The following is a 12,742-nucleotide window of genomic DNA, read 5'->3' on the forward strand; positions in this document are numbered from 1 at the left end:
TTTTTTCTGTCTTTAAACGTTGTATCACACGCTGATTACGAAAAATACAACCTCAATCTCAAATTTCACTATTTACCCATCATTTTGACTTAAAATTTTCTATTTCTCCATGTCGATTATTCGCTCGAGGTATAACGACTCCACACATTTTTTATTTTTACTTTTTAAAAACCCCATTAAATCCATAACTAAATCAAAGAAACGTGGCATAAGCTGAAAAAAATATTAAAAATAAAATCTAAGAAATACGAAGAATTTTTAACGTTCTCCAAAAGAGACATCGTACGTAAGGAACTTAAAAGATAACGTGTATCATGAATAAATAAAAATATCAAATTGAATGTATTCAAGAATTTATACAACGGGAATTGACAAAAAAAAAAATGAAAATAGTGCGAAATGTATACATATTGATTGTGCATTCTGTGTATTGAATTTATATGATTTGTATATTTGTGCAAAAAACAAGTATAAATAAAGCACTTCATGATAAACCTTCTTTTCTATTTAAACCCAATTACAACGTTTCCTTCACATACTTATATAGCGTGAAAGTGCGAAATTTTCGCACGGGTAAATTAGTATTTTATTAATTTAGTAATATTTTTATCAAAAACTTGTGTCGGATAGCATCTACATACTACCCCGCAAGCCGCCCCAACATCATAGTGGCAGTGGGTGTCAGGACACCAGCCGTTAAGAATTAAAAAGGAAACGCTCACACGAAATTACGCCAGCCCTCTAACCACTAGGCTACCACAGTCCCTCCATTGGAGGGTACAGCATTCATTTCAGAATATATTTAGCAGTCTTGCGTTGCTTCGGAACATCAATAGGCACTACTATAGTCTGTATACCGTAGGGCAAGGTCAGTCCTTTACCGACCTTGCCTTGCAGGGTGGCAGAGTCCTCTGGATTGTTGATAATACACTACAAAGACCCTATGAGGGAGTAGTGTAGAGAACTGCCATCTAGAGGACTCTGCAGGGTGGAGCACTGGCCCGCCATCTACATGAGTCCTCCCCCGGGCGCTCGCGGCTCCGGTAGAAGGATAGAAAAATATTTATTGTTCTGGAAATATTCCGTAAGAACAAAAATAATATTAAATTGCATAAATAAATTACATTTTGCTAGCACATTACATTAAAAATAATATAAATGATTACAATGATATTCCATTTCATGACATAACCGATCATAGAAAATGCATGAAATATAGTTTTAAAAAAAACGGAAAACTGAGCTATTTTCCAAGGCGGATTTTATACAAACTCAAAAAAAGTCAAATGTTTTAACTAAATAAAAAAATGAACCATAATAACCAGAACTCAAATTTTAAAAAATGAGAGCAGGTAGCTGAATAGTTTGTAATTTGTATTCCGTAGGGAGGCCCGCCAGCTTCCTGATCCGCGAGAGCCGGGGGGAGGAAATGACCGACTCATGAAAGTGGCGGGCCCGTGCGTCACCCTGCGGTATACAGACTTTAGGATATTATATTAATATTTTTGTTTAAATCAACTGCAAATATATATTGCTGCGGGAATAGCATTGTGAGACTAATTTTTTTTTATAAAAGCACAAAAAGGTACCGAAGGAGATGAAATTACATTGAAACACAAAATAATTATTAAAAATGTCTCAAAATAAATTAAGATTACACAATGTTTATGATTACAAATTTTCTATATCATCGGTTATTTCGAGGGAAGAGATCGTCCGTCCGTCTACCCTTCAATCCACCAATGGAAGGAACAATGATACATTATTTCCTGTACACCCAATTTATCCTGATTTTTAAATTATTATAATTATAGTGCACTCCAGTGAACGCCAAGTCCGGACTACTTTTCTTTCCGCAGCGGTTGCTATCTTTTTTCATACTCATCCTTCCAAAGTACTCTGCTCTTTTTCGTTAATCACGTTTTGACTTGGCTTCTCATGATTCAGACCGACAACCAATCACTTCAGACCAACCATCAATCCACTGTTAAATATCAATCAGAGAAATCTTTACTGCTATTGTTCGCCGGGAAAGAACAAAAAATTACATCACTCGACTCTACGGGGGGGGGGGGGGAGACTCATCGTAGCATCCGGAAACTTGAGAAGCTGCGTAAGGAGAACGCTAGGCTCTTGTCTGGGCTTGCCTCTCTTCTAAGATGCCGGGAAACTCATACCATTCCTACCTTTGCCAAGACTCCGAGGCATGAACGAATTGGTATTGGATTCCTGAATCCCTGAAGGCGATGGGCGAGTTGCTTATCGAAATGTTGGAAGGAGACATGGAGAACCTTACCCGGAGCAAAACCAGGGTAATCCTTAGTGTCCATAAACCATTGCATAAACAGTGCAGGAATTTCATTTATTTTCATGATTCCGATAATAATTTTAATGGGCTACGATTAAAATGCTCTTGGAAAGGTACTCGAGTTTCCCACCAAGTCAATGGTGACGTGGCTGCCGATGTTTCGGACACCGAGTCGGTTCTGATACAAACCGTCCGATTAAAGAAAACAGAGACAACGAGTGAATATAAACATCGGGCGATAAGTAGGAAACGATTAGCGTTAATATATGCTATGTATCGGGAAAATGCTAGAGAATACTACAATCAAAAGAATATACATAGTTTCATCTTCTCGCTCAGAGCGATAGGTGCAATAATTCACAGAGTCCATAGTTCATAAAAAAATACCATAGGTGACCTCTATAGTTTTTAGTAGCGCTCTTCCCAGAGTCAAACTCCATTATTAAGCTCAGTCAAATTTTTGAGGTAGGGGCTTTGAGTTCGACGGTAAGTTTTGAAGGTGAGAGGAAGGGTGGAGGTCTTCAAATATTAATCATACGCTCTGATGTTCATCAACGCTGTCTTACTTTCGAGAGTTATTTCAGCAACATGTAACTTAACGTTCCTTTAAGACTCGCGGTTAAACATAACTCATTGTGTACGAGGAACTCGAGTTCAACTGGAGCCGAGTTGAAGAAAGAAAACACGACACGAATAAGAAACTGGGTGAGGATACACCTAATCCCAGACCACGTCAAGGTTTGTGAGATCCACACATCAGGATAAGGGGACTAGCACCTTTTCCTGGGTACCTACCACACTTCAAGAATTTTCATTAAGGGTGTTAAAGGCTTTACTCCTACCCTTTGTCGGTTGTATAAATCTCTTCCACTGGTTCAACACGCTACCTGGATTTCTCGAACATATTTTGCTTCGTACATCCGATGTACTTTTTGATATTATGAAAAATGTTGGCATATATTTCTCAAAGCGCACAACTATTCAAGAAAATCTAAAAAATACAGAACAAAAATATCTATACATTTTATAATTGAATCGTTCGGCCGGTGGAAGCATTGCGAGAATTGATTTAGAAATAAATCGCCGATATATTTCCAAATCTATGCTCTCACTGCTCTACCTGCTCTCCAAGGTCTCTTGTTCCTTTTCGCCACCTCGCAGACGACCGTGACTCACGAGCCCCCTGAGGAGAGGCTGGCTTGAGGTATAATCCGCATATGTACGCGGAGCGGCATGGAGGAGTAGAGTATGCGAAATGCGCCATTTGGGTGTCGGGGAAAAGAATCATTCCGCGAAAAAACCGTCAAGCGTCCCCTTTGCCCCACCTCTTCCCTCGCTTCGTCTGAACACGACCACGAAGGGAAAGGAGGCGGTTGGGAAAAAGGTAGGGGGCGTGTGCGCCGCGTTTTAAGCGAAATGAGTTAAGGAGGTGCTTTCAAAGTAATTGGTGTCATGCTAATGGATCTGCATCACCCCTGAAGGCGCATGCATCATATATATATATCCCATCCTCTTTTGTCTCGATGAGCTTTCTCTTCATATTTAAAGGGATCCGGGAAAAAAATGAATGAATGTGTGAACACGCGCATCAACACACATTCGTGCTCGACACGGCGCACGTGCAAGCATAAATATTTGCCCCGGCTTATGAAAGGAAACCAACGACGACTTCGGGTCCTCGGGATGCATCGGAGACGGTTTGGAAATGCACTCTGAAAAAACACGCGCCATTTCATCTCCTCCCCATGCTCCTTTTTGCGCTAATCTGTAAATCGAATCCAACAATCGGTGACAGTAGGCATAAAAAATTACCAGGATTGCATTCACTTTGGAATATTCTTATGGTTAATGGTATTAACACAGCCAGTAGCGAAGTAAGATCGTTCTCTCGGGGGCGGCTTATTACTTTACGGCAATAAATTCTTCAAAATTAAATTTTACGGCAAATAATCACCTGGTGGCACGCAATACCTCTCTGCGACAATGAATCTGAGGTCTGATATGGGTAGATTAGTGGCTTTAAATATTTATCAAAACGTTTTCAGCATTTTTCGCTAAGCTTGTGAAATTAAAACGTACATTGGAAAAATCTCTTTAAAGATCACCTCCAAAACTTAAGGTGGGGTGGGGAGGGCGCCCGTAAGGCTAACAATGTCATTGAACCTTTGTTGTAATCACATTGTTAGCTTTGCATCCAGTCTACACATATCCATTTGATAAGGCAAGTATTTATCATTCGAAATACATAATCATTACGAAGATATAGTTGAAGGTTACAGAAGTAGATAGGTTTCAAAAAGTGTCTTCTGCTTGCTTCTAGTTTGAATTTGTTCAATTTTCCCCTTAGCGTCTGTCAAAGATGCATCATTATATATTTTTAATTTTCAAAATTTATGATCTGACCGACCTTAGTGTTTTTTTTTTTGACACTCGAAGTAGTAGAAGTCAAAAGTACTTCTTAACGTATTTGAACAGCAGAGAATCTGCCCGACTCTTATTCACACGTTGACCCGCGAACTTAGCCAACACATAACCTTCTGTAGCAGTTCTATATACAGGATAGCGAGAGAAGCCGAAATTTTTTTTCGAAAGAGATGAGGAAATGGAAGGATTTAATCTGAAGCATAAATCAATAGATATCGAATGATACCTATCAGTTGGATTAAAACTATGAAATAATAGATATTAGCAGAAGTAATAATAAACCTTAAACACCAACAAAAGTGCTGCTGTTAGGAGAAAAAGGACACTGTAATGAGAATGGCCTGGATTTGAAACCTGTTATGAATTAAAAGGGATGGTTGGTGGGGCTTCCCACTTCCATTCCAAAAGTGTTTTTTACGTGACAAAATGAAAGAAAGGAAGGAAGAGAATAGGATTTTTAGACAGAATGAAAGGGAGTAGGCCTTGTTATGAATTGAAGATGGAAGTCAATGAAGGGAGCGTAGGCCTACAGAATACTTCTTAAGTACTCCATGGAAACCGACCTTGATTGGTAGCATACTTTAAAAACATCAATGGAATAGATCTGTTAATATTAACAGTTAATTAATTTGGTTAAATCTCTTTTACAATATTTAAGCCATTTGGTTTAATTAAGTGTGTTCATTTATTAATGGACTTCCCTCGGGTTGTTGTGAAGGAATTATTAAAGAAAGGGACCGAGGAGTGGGTAAGAAAAACTAAATGAAGTAAATGTATTTAAACTAAACAGAACCATAGAGTAAGTATATATATATATATATATATATATATACTTAAGGCTCAATTACACTGGGCTAGTTTACACGCTACAAGCCAGCTTGTGAGCGAATGAGATTGTAAACTAGCCAAGTGTACTCACCGCACTCGCTCACACGCTGCTTTTAAAAAAGCTCTGAACAAGCTCATGGTGCCGGCGACTTTACACGCTGCTTGTCTTTTTTTGAGCGAATGCGATTGCAAACTAGCCAAGTGTACTCACAGTTGCTTGTGGCGTGTGCACAAGCGACAAGAAGCAGTTGTGTAGAAAATGTCGGAAGAAGTGGTTCTCGCGGGAGTGGTAGTCGTGTCAACAGTGCTAAAAAACGCGTTAATAAGACGACATAGTGCAAAACGAAAAAATAGGAAAGTTTGGGTGAAACCATGGGTAGAAAGACGTTTTCGTTTTGGCGCATCAAGTGCATTAGTTAAAGAATTGAAGAACGAGGACCCTGCAGGTTATAGAAATTTACTAAGAATTAGAGCTGATAAGTTTGATGAACTACTTGAAATGGTACAGGAAATGTTGTCAAAACAGAACACAAAGTTGAGGATGGCAATCCCCGTAACCACAAAACTAGAGATAACATTACGTTATTTAGCGACTGGTGATTCGTTCAAGTCTCTAGAGTACTTATTTAGAGTACCAGAAACAACAATATCAAAGTTCATACCCTATGTACTTACGGCAATTTGTTGTGTTCTTCGACCATTCATCGAGGTAAGTGAAAATTTCTTATGATAATTATATATAGGCCCTATATACACACTCAAGAGTTTTTCTATACCCGAGTTGAAAATGAAAGCAAAAAATGGGTAAAGCAAAAGATAAGTACAGTATTTTGTAATGTTTAAACATCCTAAATTAGAAATGGTTGTTTTTTTTTCGGAATGACCCTTTTAGATTAATTTTCACATCCCTTGTTTTGATAATAGTATATTTCATCACTAGGTCCAAAAGTGACACTTTTTGATACGAGCTCATGGCCGTGGCCATTTTTGTGTGAACCGACAACAACAGCTGGCAAAACTGAAATACACAACAGAAGTGTCAAAAGGTCGTTGCCCTCGCCATATAAAGATCATCAAAATGATGTTTATTTACCTAGGGAGAAAAAGAGCCACTTTAGCACTTCAACGCTAGTGTCATAAACAGCTGTTTTTAGTGCAGAATGACAAAAATTGGTTTTAAAATGACGTAATAATTATAAAAACACATTCCAAGTTTTAAATTATATAATAAACAATTTTTAATGAACAAAAATTCTGTTGACAACATGAAAATTAATACAGTCGTTTAATACACCATTTGTCCAAAGCACAAATTCTGTTGACATGTGAAAATTAATACAGCTGTTGAAATGTTGAAAACGACTGCAAAACTGATGATCTCAATATGTCCTCGCCATCATGGGATTGCCTTGAGCTACTGCTTGCCTCGTCGCTAGAAGCAACTGATTGAGGATATTCAAGATATCTACCGAATTGTTCTGGAGCTGTTTCACTGTCCAATAACTGTAACTTACTATTGGTGATACACTTTTGTATTTCTTGTTGTAGTATGATGGCTGCTCTCGTAGGTAACTGACGCAATTCAGCAGCTACATACTTGCCAAACTCGTCATACGGCTTGTCCACAGTAGTTTTGTTTGCAATTTCATCTAATTTTTGAATAGCTTGCGATATTTCTTTGTCTGCTACATCTACAGATTTTTTAAATTTTTTTTAGGCGGTTCAGGTGGCTTCATTATTGGAGACGATTTGGTGATGTTGTTCTTGGCCGGCGTATTTTCTGGTATACCAGGCTCATCAGGATCAGTTTCTTCTTCTACATCTTGTTCTGAATTTTCAGACTGGTTTAGGTCCTGAAAAGAGGCACAACAATTACAACAAAGACAGTACTAATATGTTACTTACTTATTTCAGCTGGAAAAGAAGTTATAATAAATTATTTTCGTTTTTCAGATGCCCAAAACTGTTGAGGATTGGAAAAAAATTGAAAAGTTATTCCTCCAACGCTGGAATGTCCCCAGATGCTGTGGGGCGATTGATGGCAAACATGTGGTCATCAAAAGACCTCCTTGTTCAGGTTCAGAATACTTCAACTACAAGAAAGCGTACAGTATTATACTTTTTGCAATGGTGGATGCTGATTACTGTTTTACATATGTAGACGTAGGAGGAAATGGCAGAGCGAACGACAGTGCCATATTTAGGGATAGTACTCTCAACATTGCAATTGAAAATCAAACCATTGGGTTTCCTGAGAACTCTGTTATCATTGGAGACGATGCTTTCCCATTACGCACTGATCTGATGAAGCCTTTTAGTAAGCATGGACTCAGTGATGAAGAAAAAATATTTAACTATCGGATATCCCGAGCCAGGCGAGTTTCAGAAAATGCTTTTGGCATACTAACCTGGCGTTTTCGAGTGTTCTCCCGACCAATTCAACTAAAAACCGACACAGTTGATAGAGTAGTTTGGGCTGCCTGCAGTTTGCATAACTGTCTTCGAAAAACTTCCCCAGGCTATTACTGTCCACAGCAAGCAGTGGACAGAGAAAATTTGTACACAGGAGATGTTACACCAGGTCAATGGAGGCAAGAAACTAACATAATACAACCAGTAAACATACGAGGCAATAGCAATGCAAGTAAAACTGCTATGGAAGTCAGACAAGATTTCATGAAATACTTCACGGAAGTTAATCCTCTACCCTGGCAATGGGAGAAACTTGGACTAAAGAAACCTTAAACAATGTATCTGAGCACCAAAAAATCATTTGTACTATGCTACATTGATGTGTTAATAAATTTACTTACCAAATTTGATGTACTGCTTCTAGTTGCCAAAACCTCACTCCAGTAACTTGCTTCGTTGAACCACTGTAGCTTAGGTACATACAAATCATCCGTCCCACAGCCACTCTTCCTGCTTTTCTCAATTTTAGCCAATTCTCCTCTATAGACATCTTTGAGGGCCTTTATTTTAGCCTTAACCTGCTTCATATCCATTGACCCTAACAACTTATGTTTTTCCAAATCAGACATGAGTTGTTGAAACAACGTATCTCTCAACGATTTATTGCAGTAGTCTTTATGTTTTACGTTCCACAATGCAGCATACGGTTCATAAACTTGTAAAAACAAAGAAATATTACTCACATTCCACTTCATGATGGGCACTGCTTGCACACTACAGAACACAAACCACTAGTAAACACTCAACCGTACGGATGAAGGCAAAAACAGGTGGTGTCCACACGCTAGCCTATTGGCTACTGAGCGAGTGGAAAAAACCCAGTGTACTCGGGAACAAGCTCACTCGCCAACAAGCCAGCTTGTTTAGTCGCCGGCGAGTAGCGTGTAAACTAGCCCAGTGTAATTGAGCCTTTATAAACGTAAGTATTGTGACATACCGACCATATGTCACGTATTTTTCTCTCGTTATGTAATGACCCGAGTAGGGGATGATCACATATGTGTGGATGAGCGTGGGTATGTCTGAGTGTGTGCGTAATAGTGTGTCATGCCCCGGGCATGAGGTACAAGTGACTCACAAATGTTCAGTGTTTGGTCAGCTCGGACCGGTGGTTGCCCCACCCAACAGTGAGGCCCAAGTGTAACCCCTCTTGTCCCAAAAAACCCATCCCCTGTGTATCATCCCCCTCCAATATCACTATAAAGCGGCGGACGGAGAGAGCCTCCTGGCGAGAAATTCTAGTTCGACGGGCGAGAAACGCTATCCTGATCGACGCAGAAAGGGATTGATGACGTGCCAGATTGGTCGTCATTTTTCTGGGTGTACCCAAAGAGTGCTGTTAGCGGGACGAGATTGTCTACGGAGGTAGCCAGCAGCGGAGAGCAAGATTGCAGACGAGCGACAGGCAGGACCAACGCCCAGAGGTCGGGAGGAAGACAGCCCCCGATCCCACGGACATTTGGGGTCCAACGTGTCGCATCATCGACGGCTCCAACTGCTCAAGGCTCCGACGAAACCGTAAGAACGTCGCAGTCAGCGACCCGTCCCCGTGCTCGTTCGCCCAGACCCGATTTAATCCCCAAACTGTGTAGCCAAAATATTTGGGTTCTTTCTCTCTATCCCGGTGCGCCGTATGTAATCACCAAACTGTTGACTCCTTGTCAGAAATCTGATTCAGTGTTACCACGAGAGCAGCCTAAAAACTTAATTTGGGCAAATTGTAAACTCGGCCCACGAATTCTACCAATCACAAATTGTTGCTTTTTTGTATTTCTTTTGGAGGGGGGGGGCAATTGAACCATATCATCTTGTGCACTTTTCGTTCACCTCATTCTCATCAGGGTATTTAATTTCGATAAGTGTGTGTGTATGCTATGTCTGAAGTGGAAAATATATTTTTTTTTATGTCTCAAAGTACTCAATAATCGTTCGATCATTCCGTACTCGGGACCATTGATGCCCTCCCCACCCAGTAAAATAGGTGGCGTTTTCATGTTCCGCCACATATAAATGGCGCCCAACTCGCGGCACGATTGGTAATGCGTATAGTACGCAAAATAAATAAAAGGCGTCTTAACCCTGGCAAGGAACACCTTCAAAAGGTTGGCATTGTTTTGTATTTTTAAGGGATATTTTGTTTTATCGAGGTTATTTTTCGCATGCCACTATGGCAGAACTTGGGAATAAAGAATCGGCATTTTCAAAGTATCGGGAGAAGGAAAGCGAAGATGACGAGTCTGATGCGGGCAGCGGTCGGTCGGAAACCAATTGCATAACAACTGGTTTAGCAGGCATGGTGTTGCGTACCCCAAACGAGCGTGAGGTAGCATCATCGACCGCCCGTATTAGTGACCATATGGGGGAGTTATTACCGGAAGATTCGAGGGATGGCACTCTTAAGACCCTCGTGTCCTTGATCCAAGATTTAACCAGTAAAACTGAGTCGATGCATGATGATTTAACAAGTAAAACTAAGTCGATGCATGACGAGTTAACAAGTAAAATTACCGGCATCGAACTTAAAACTGAGTCGATGCATGATGATTTAACAAGTAAAACTAAGTCGATGCATGACGAGTTAACAAGTAAAATTACCGGCATCGAACTTAAAACTGAGTCGATGCATGATGATTTAACAAGTAAAACTGAGTCAATGCGTGATGAGCTGAAGGCTGACAATGCTGCGTTACGCGAAGAGTTTAAACTCAATACTGAGAGAATACAAGTCGAGATTCAAACTTGGAAGGAGACTCTCTCTCAGGAGGTGTCTCAAATGAATAGAAATATAGGTGAGGTAGAAACTCGTTGTGAAATGAAAATAGATGAAACCGCCAGGAAGGTGCGCGAACAATGTCGAGAGGTGGTAATTTCCGAAGTAGGGTATGTTAAGGTTCGTACCGAGGTGTTGGAAAAGAACGTTGAGGAAGTGGTAGCGACACAGAAAAGCGAGCAGGATAGTTTCAAAGCACGCGACGAAAAAATTAAATCGCTTGAAAATGAAATTGTCACATTAAAAGAAAAGGGCATAACCTCGCAGGTAGTTTCTGTGCCTGCCCAGTCTTTCACAAAGCCAAGCTTCTCTGCCCTCAGTCACGAACATCCCATTGCCTCCATAAAGGAAGTTCATGATTACTTCTCGGTGGTAAATATTCCGCACGCATTACAACCGCAAGTTTTCTTTCAAATGTTAGAAGGAGATGCCGAAACGTGGGGGAAGTCCTTATTTCCGCTTCCGGCCTCACTTGCGGAATGTAAAGACAAGTTTTTGTCGAATTTCTGGGATGCTGATACTCAATACAATTTTCATATGCAAGTAATCACAGGCAAGTATGTAAGAACGAAGATGAACACCATGAAACAATTCGCGACGGGGAAAGTAGCGTTAGCGAGATTGTGTTCTCCACCAATGTCTGAAGGGGAAATTATTTATTCATTAATCCGACAATTTCCCATAAATATGCAAAATATGCTAAAATCTGTAGAACAGCTGACGGTCGATCGGTTAATAATGCTGCTTGGGTTATATGATCAAACGTATCAGTCAAGCGCGCCACCAGTGAGTAATGCTAATCCCAAAGGTTCGCAGCACGGGTCGAGTAACACGAGGCCGTCGACAGCTGATCACGAGTACCGAGTGAACTCAGTCACATTAAAAGGGGGACGCGGGCGAGGCAACTTGCCATCAGAAAAACAATCCTCCCTTCAACCGCATCGTAGTGGGTCCCCATTAAACCAGGAGGAAGGTTTAAACTCGCGCCGGCTGGTCTAGACTCCCTCCGGTGTCCAGCTGACGCGGAAAAAGCGGAGGTTTTATGTCAGATCATCGCGACTTACGAAATTGAGATAGAAGGCGCAGGGGACGAAAGGAAAGGAAGTATTTATGCCGAGAGGCGTTGCTGTCCGATCGTGAATTGTTCCGCGAACGGCGTTCAGAGTAAAGCGCTGTTAGACACGGGCAGCGAAATTTCCGCGATCTCGGAGGAATATTTCAAAGAATTAGATATCAAAACTATGATACCTTGCTTTCCTCTGAACCGATCTTGTATCATATGTGCTGATAGTCGGAAGTCTCCTCCCATCACTCGTCAGGTTTTACTTACGATCACTATAGAATGCATTGAGTTCGAGGTAATTTGCCTGGTTGTAAGGAATCTAAAGAAGTATTTTTTTTCCATTTTTTATTCCAATTTTTTTTTTTCGTGAGAATTTATTCTGTTCTACCTGTGTGATTTATTTTTGTTCATCCATGTAACACGAACTCATTTTTCTTTGCGGGGCCCCTTTCATCCCTCGCAATGAAAAATTCCTTCGTGTTGGGGGGCAATTGTGACATACCGACCATATGTCACGTATTTTTCTCTCGTTATGTAATGACCCGAGTAGGGGATGATCACATATGTGTGGATGAGCGTGGGTATGTCTGAGTGTGTGCGTAATAGTGTGTCATGCCCCGGGCATGAGGTACAAGTGACTCACAAATGTTCAGTGTTTGGTCAGCTCGGACCGGTGGTTGCCCCACCCAACAGTGAGGCCCAAGTGTAACCCCTCTTGTCCCAAAAAACCCATCCCCTGTGTATCATCCCCCTCCAATATCACTATAAAGCGGCGGACGGAGAGAGCCTCCTGGCGAGAAATTCTAGTTCGACGGGCGAGAAACGCTATCCTGATCGACGCAGAAAGGGATTGATGACGTGCCAGATTGGTCGTCAT

General features: G+C 40.8%; 1 protein-coding gene across 1 annotated transcript; it reads right to left on the reverse strand.

Moving 5' to 3' along the window:
* Nucleotides 1-7,251: 7,251 nt before the first annotated feature.
* On the reverse strand, nt 7,252-8,914 carry LOC124155189. Its single transcript, XM_046528906.1, has 2 exons — nt 8,374-8,914; nt 7,252-7,413 (listed from the first exon to the last, which is right to left on the reverse strand). The coding sequence occupies exons 1-2, from the start codon at nt 8,725-8,727 to the stop codon at nt 7,252-7,254; spliced, it is 516 nt and encodes a 171-aa protein (XP_046384862.1). The 5' UTR covers nt 8,728-8,914.
* Nucleotides 8,915-12,742: the final 3,828 nt, after the last annotated feature.

The sequence above is a fragment of the Ischnura elegans genome, chromosome 3 (genome assembly GCF_921293095.1).
Source record: "Ischnura elegans chromosome 3, ioIscEleg1.1, whole genome shotgun sequence".
Classification (NCBI taxonomy): Eukaryota; Metazoa; Arthropoda; class Insecta; order Odonata; family Coenagrionidae; genus Ischnura; species Ischnura elegans.

What these genes read in the sequence shown, in the direction of transcription:
- LOC124155189 (XM_046528906.1), bottom strand. Translation starts at nt 8,727, where the DNA reads ATGAAGTGGAATGTGAGTAATATTTCTTTGTTTTTACAAGTTTATGAA. An exon ending in GAAGCAGTACATCAAATTTG is followed by an intron (nt 7,414 to 8,373) that starts GTAAGTAAATTT and finishes GCCTCTTTTCAG; the next exon opens with GACCTAAACCAGTCTGAAAA.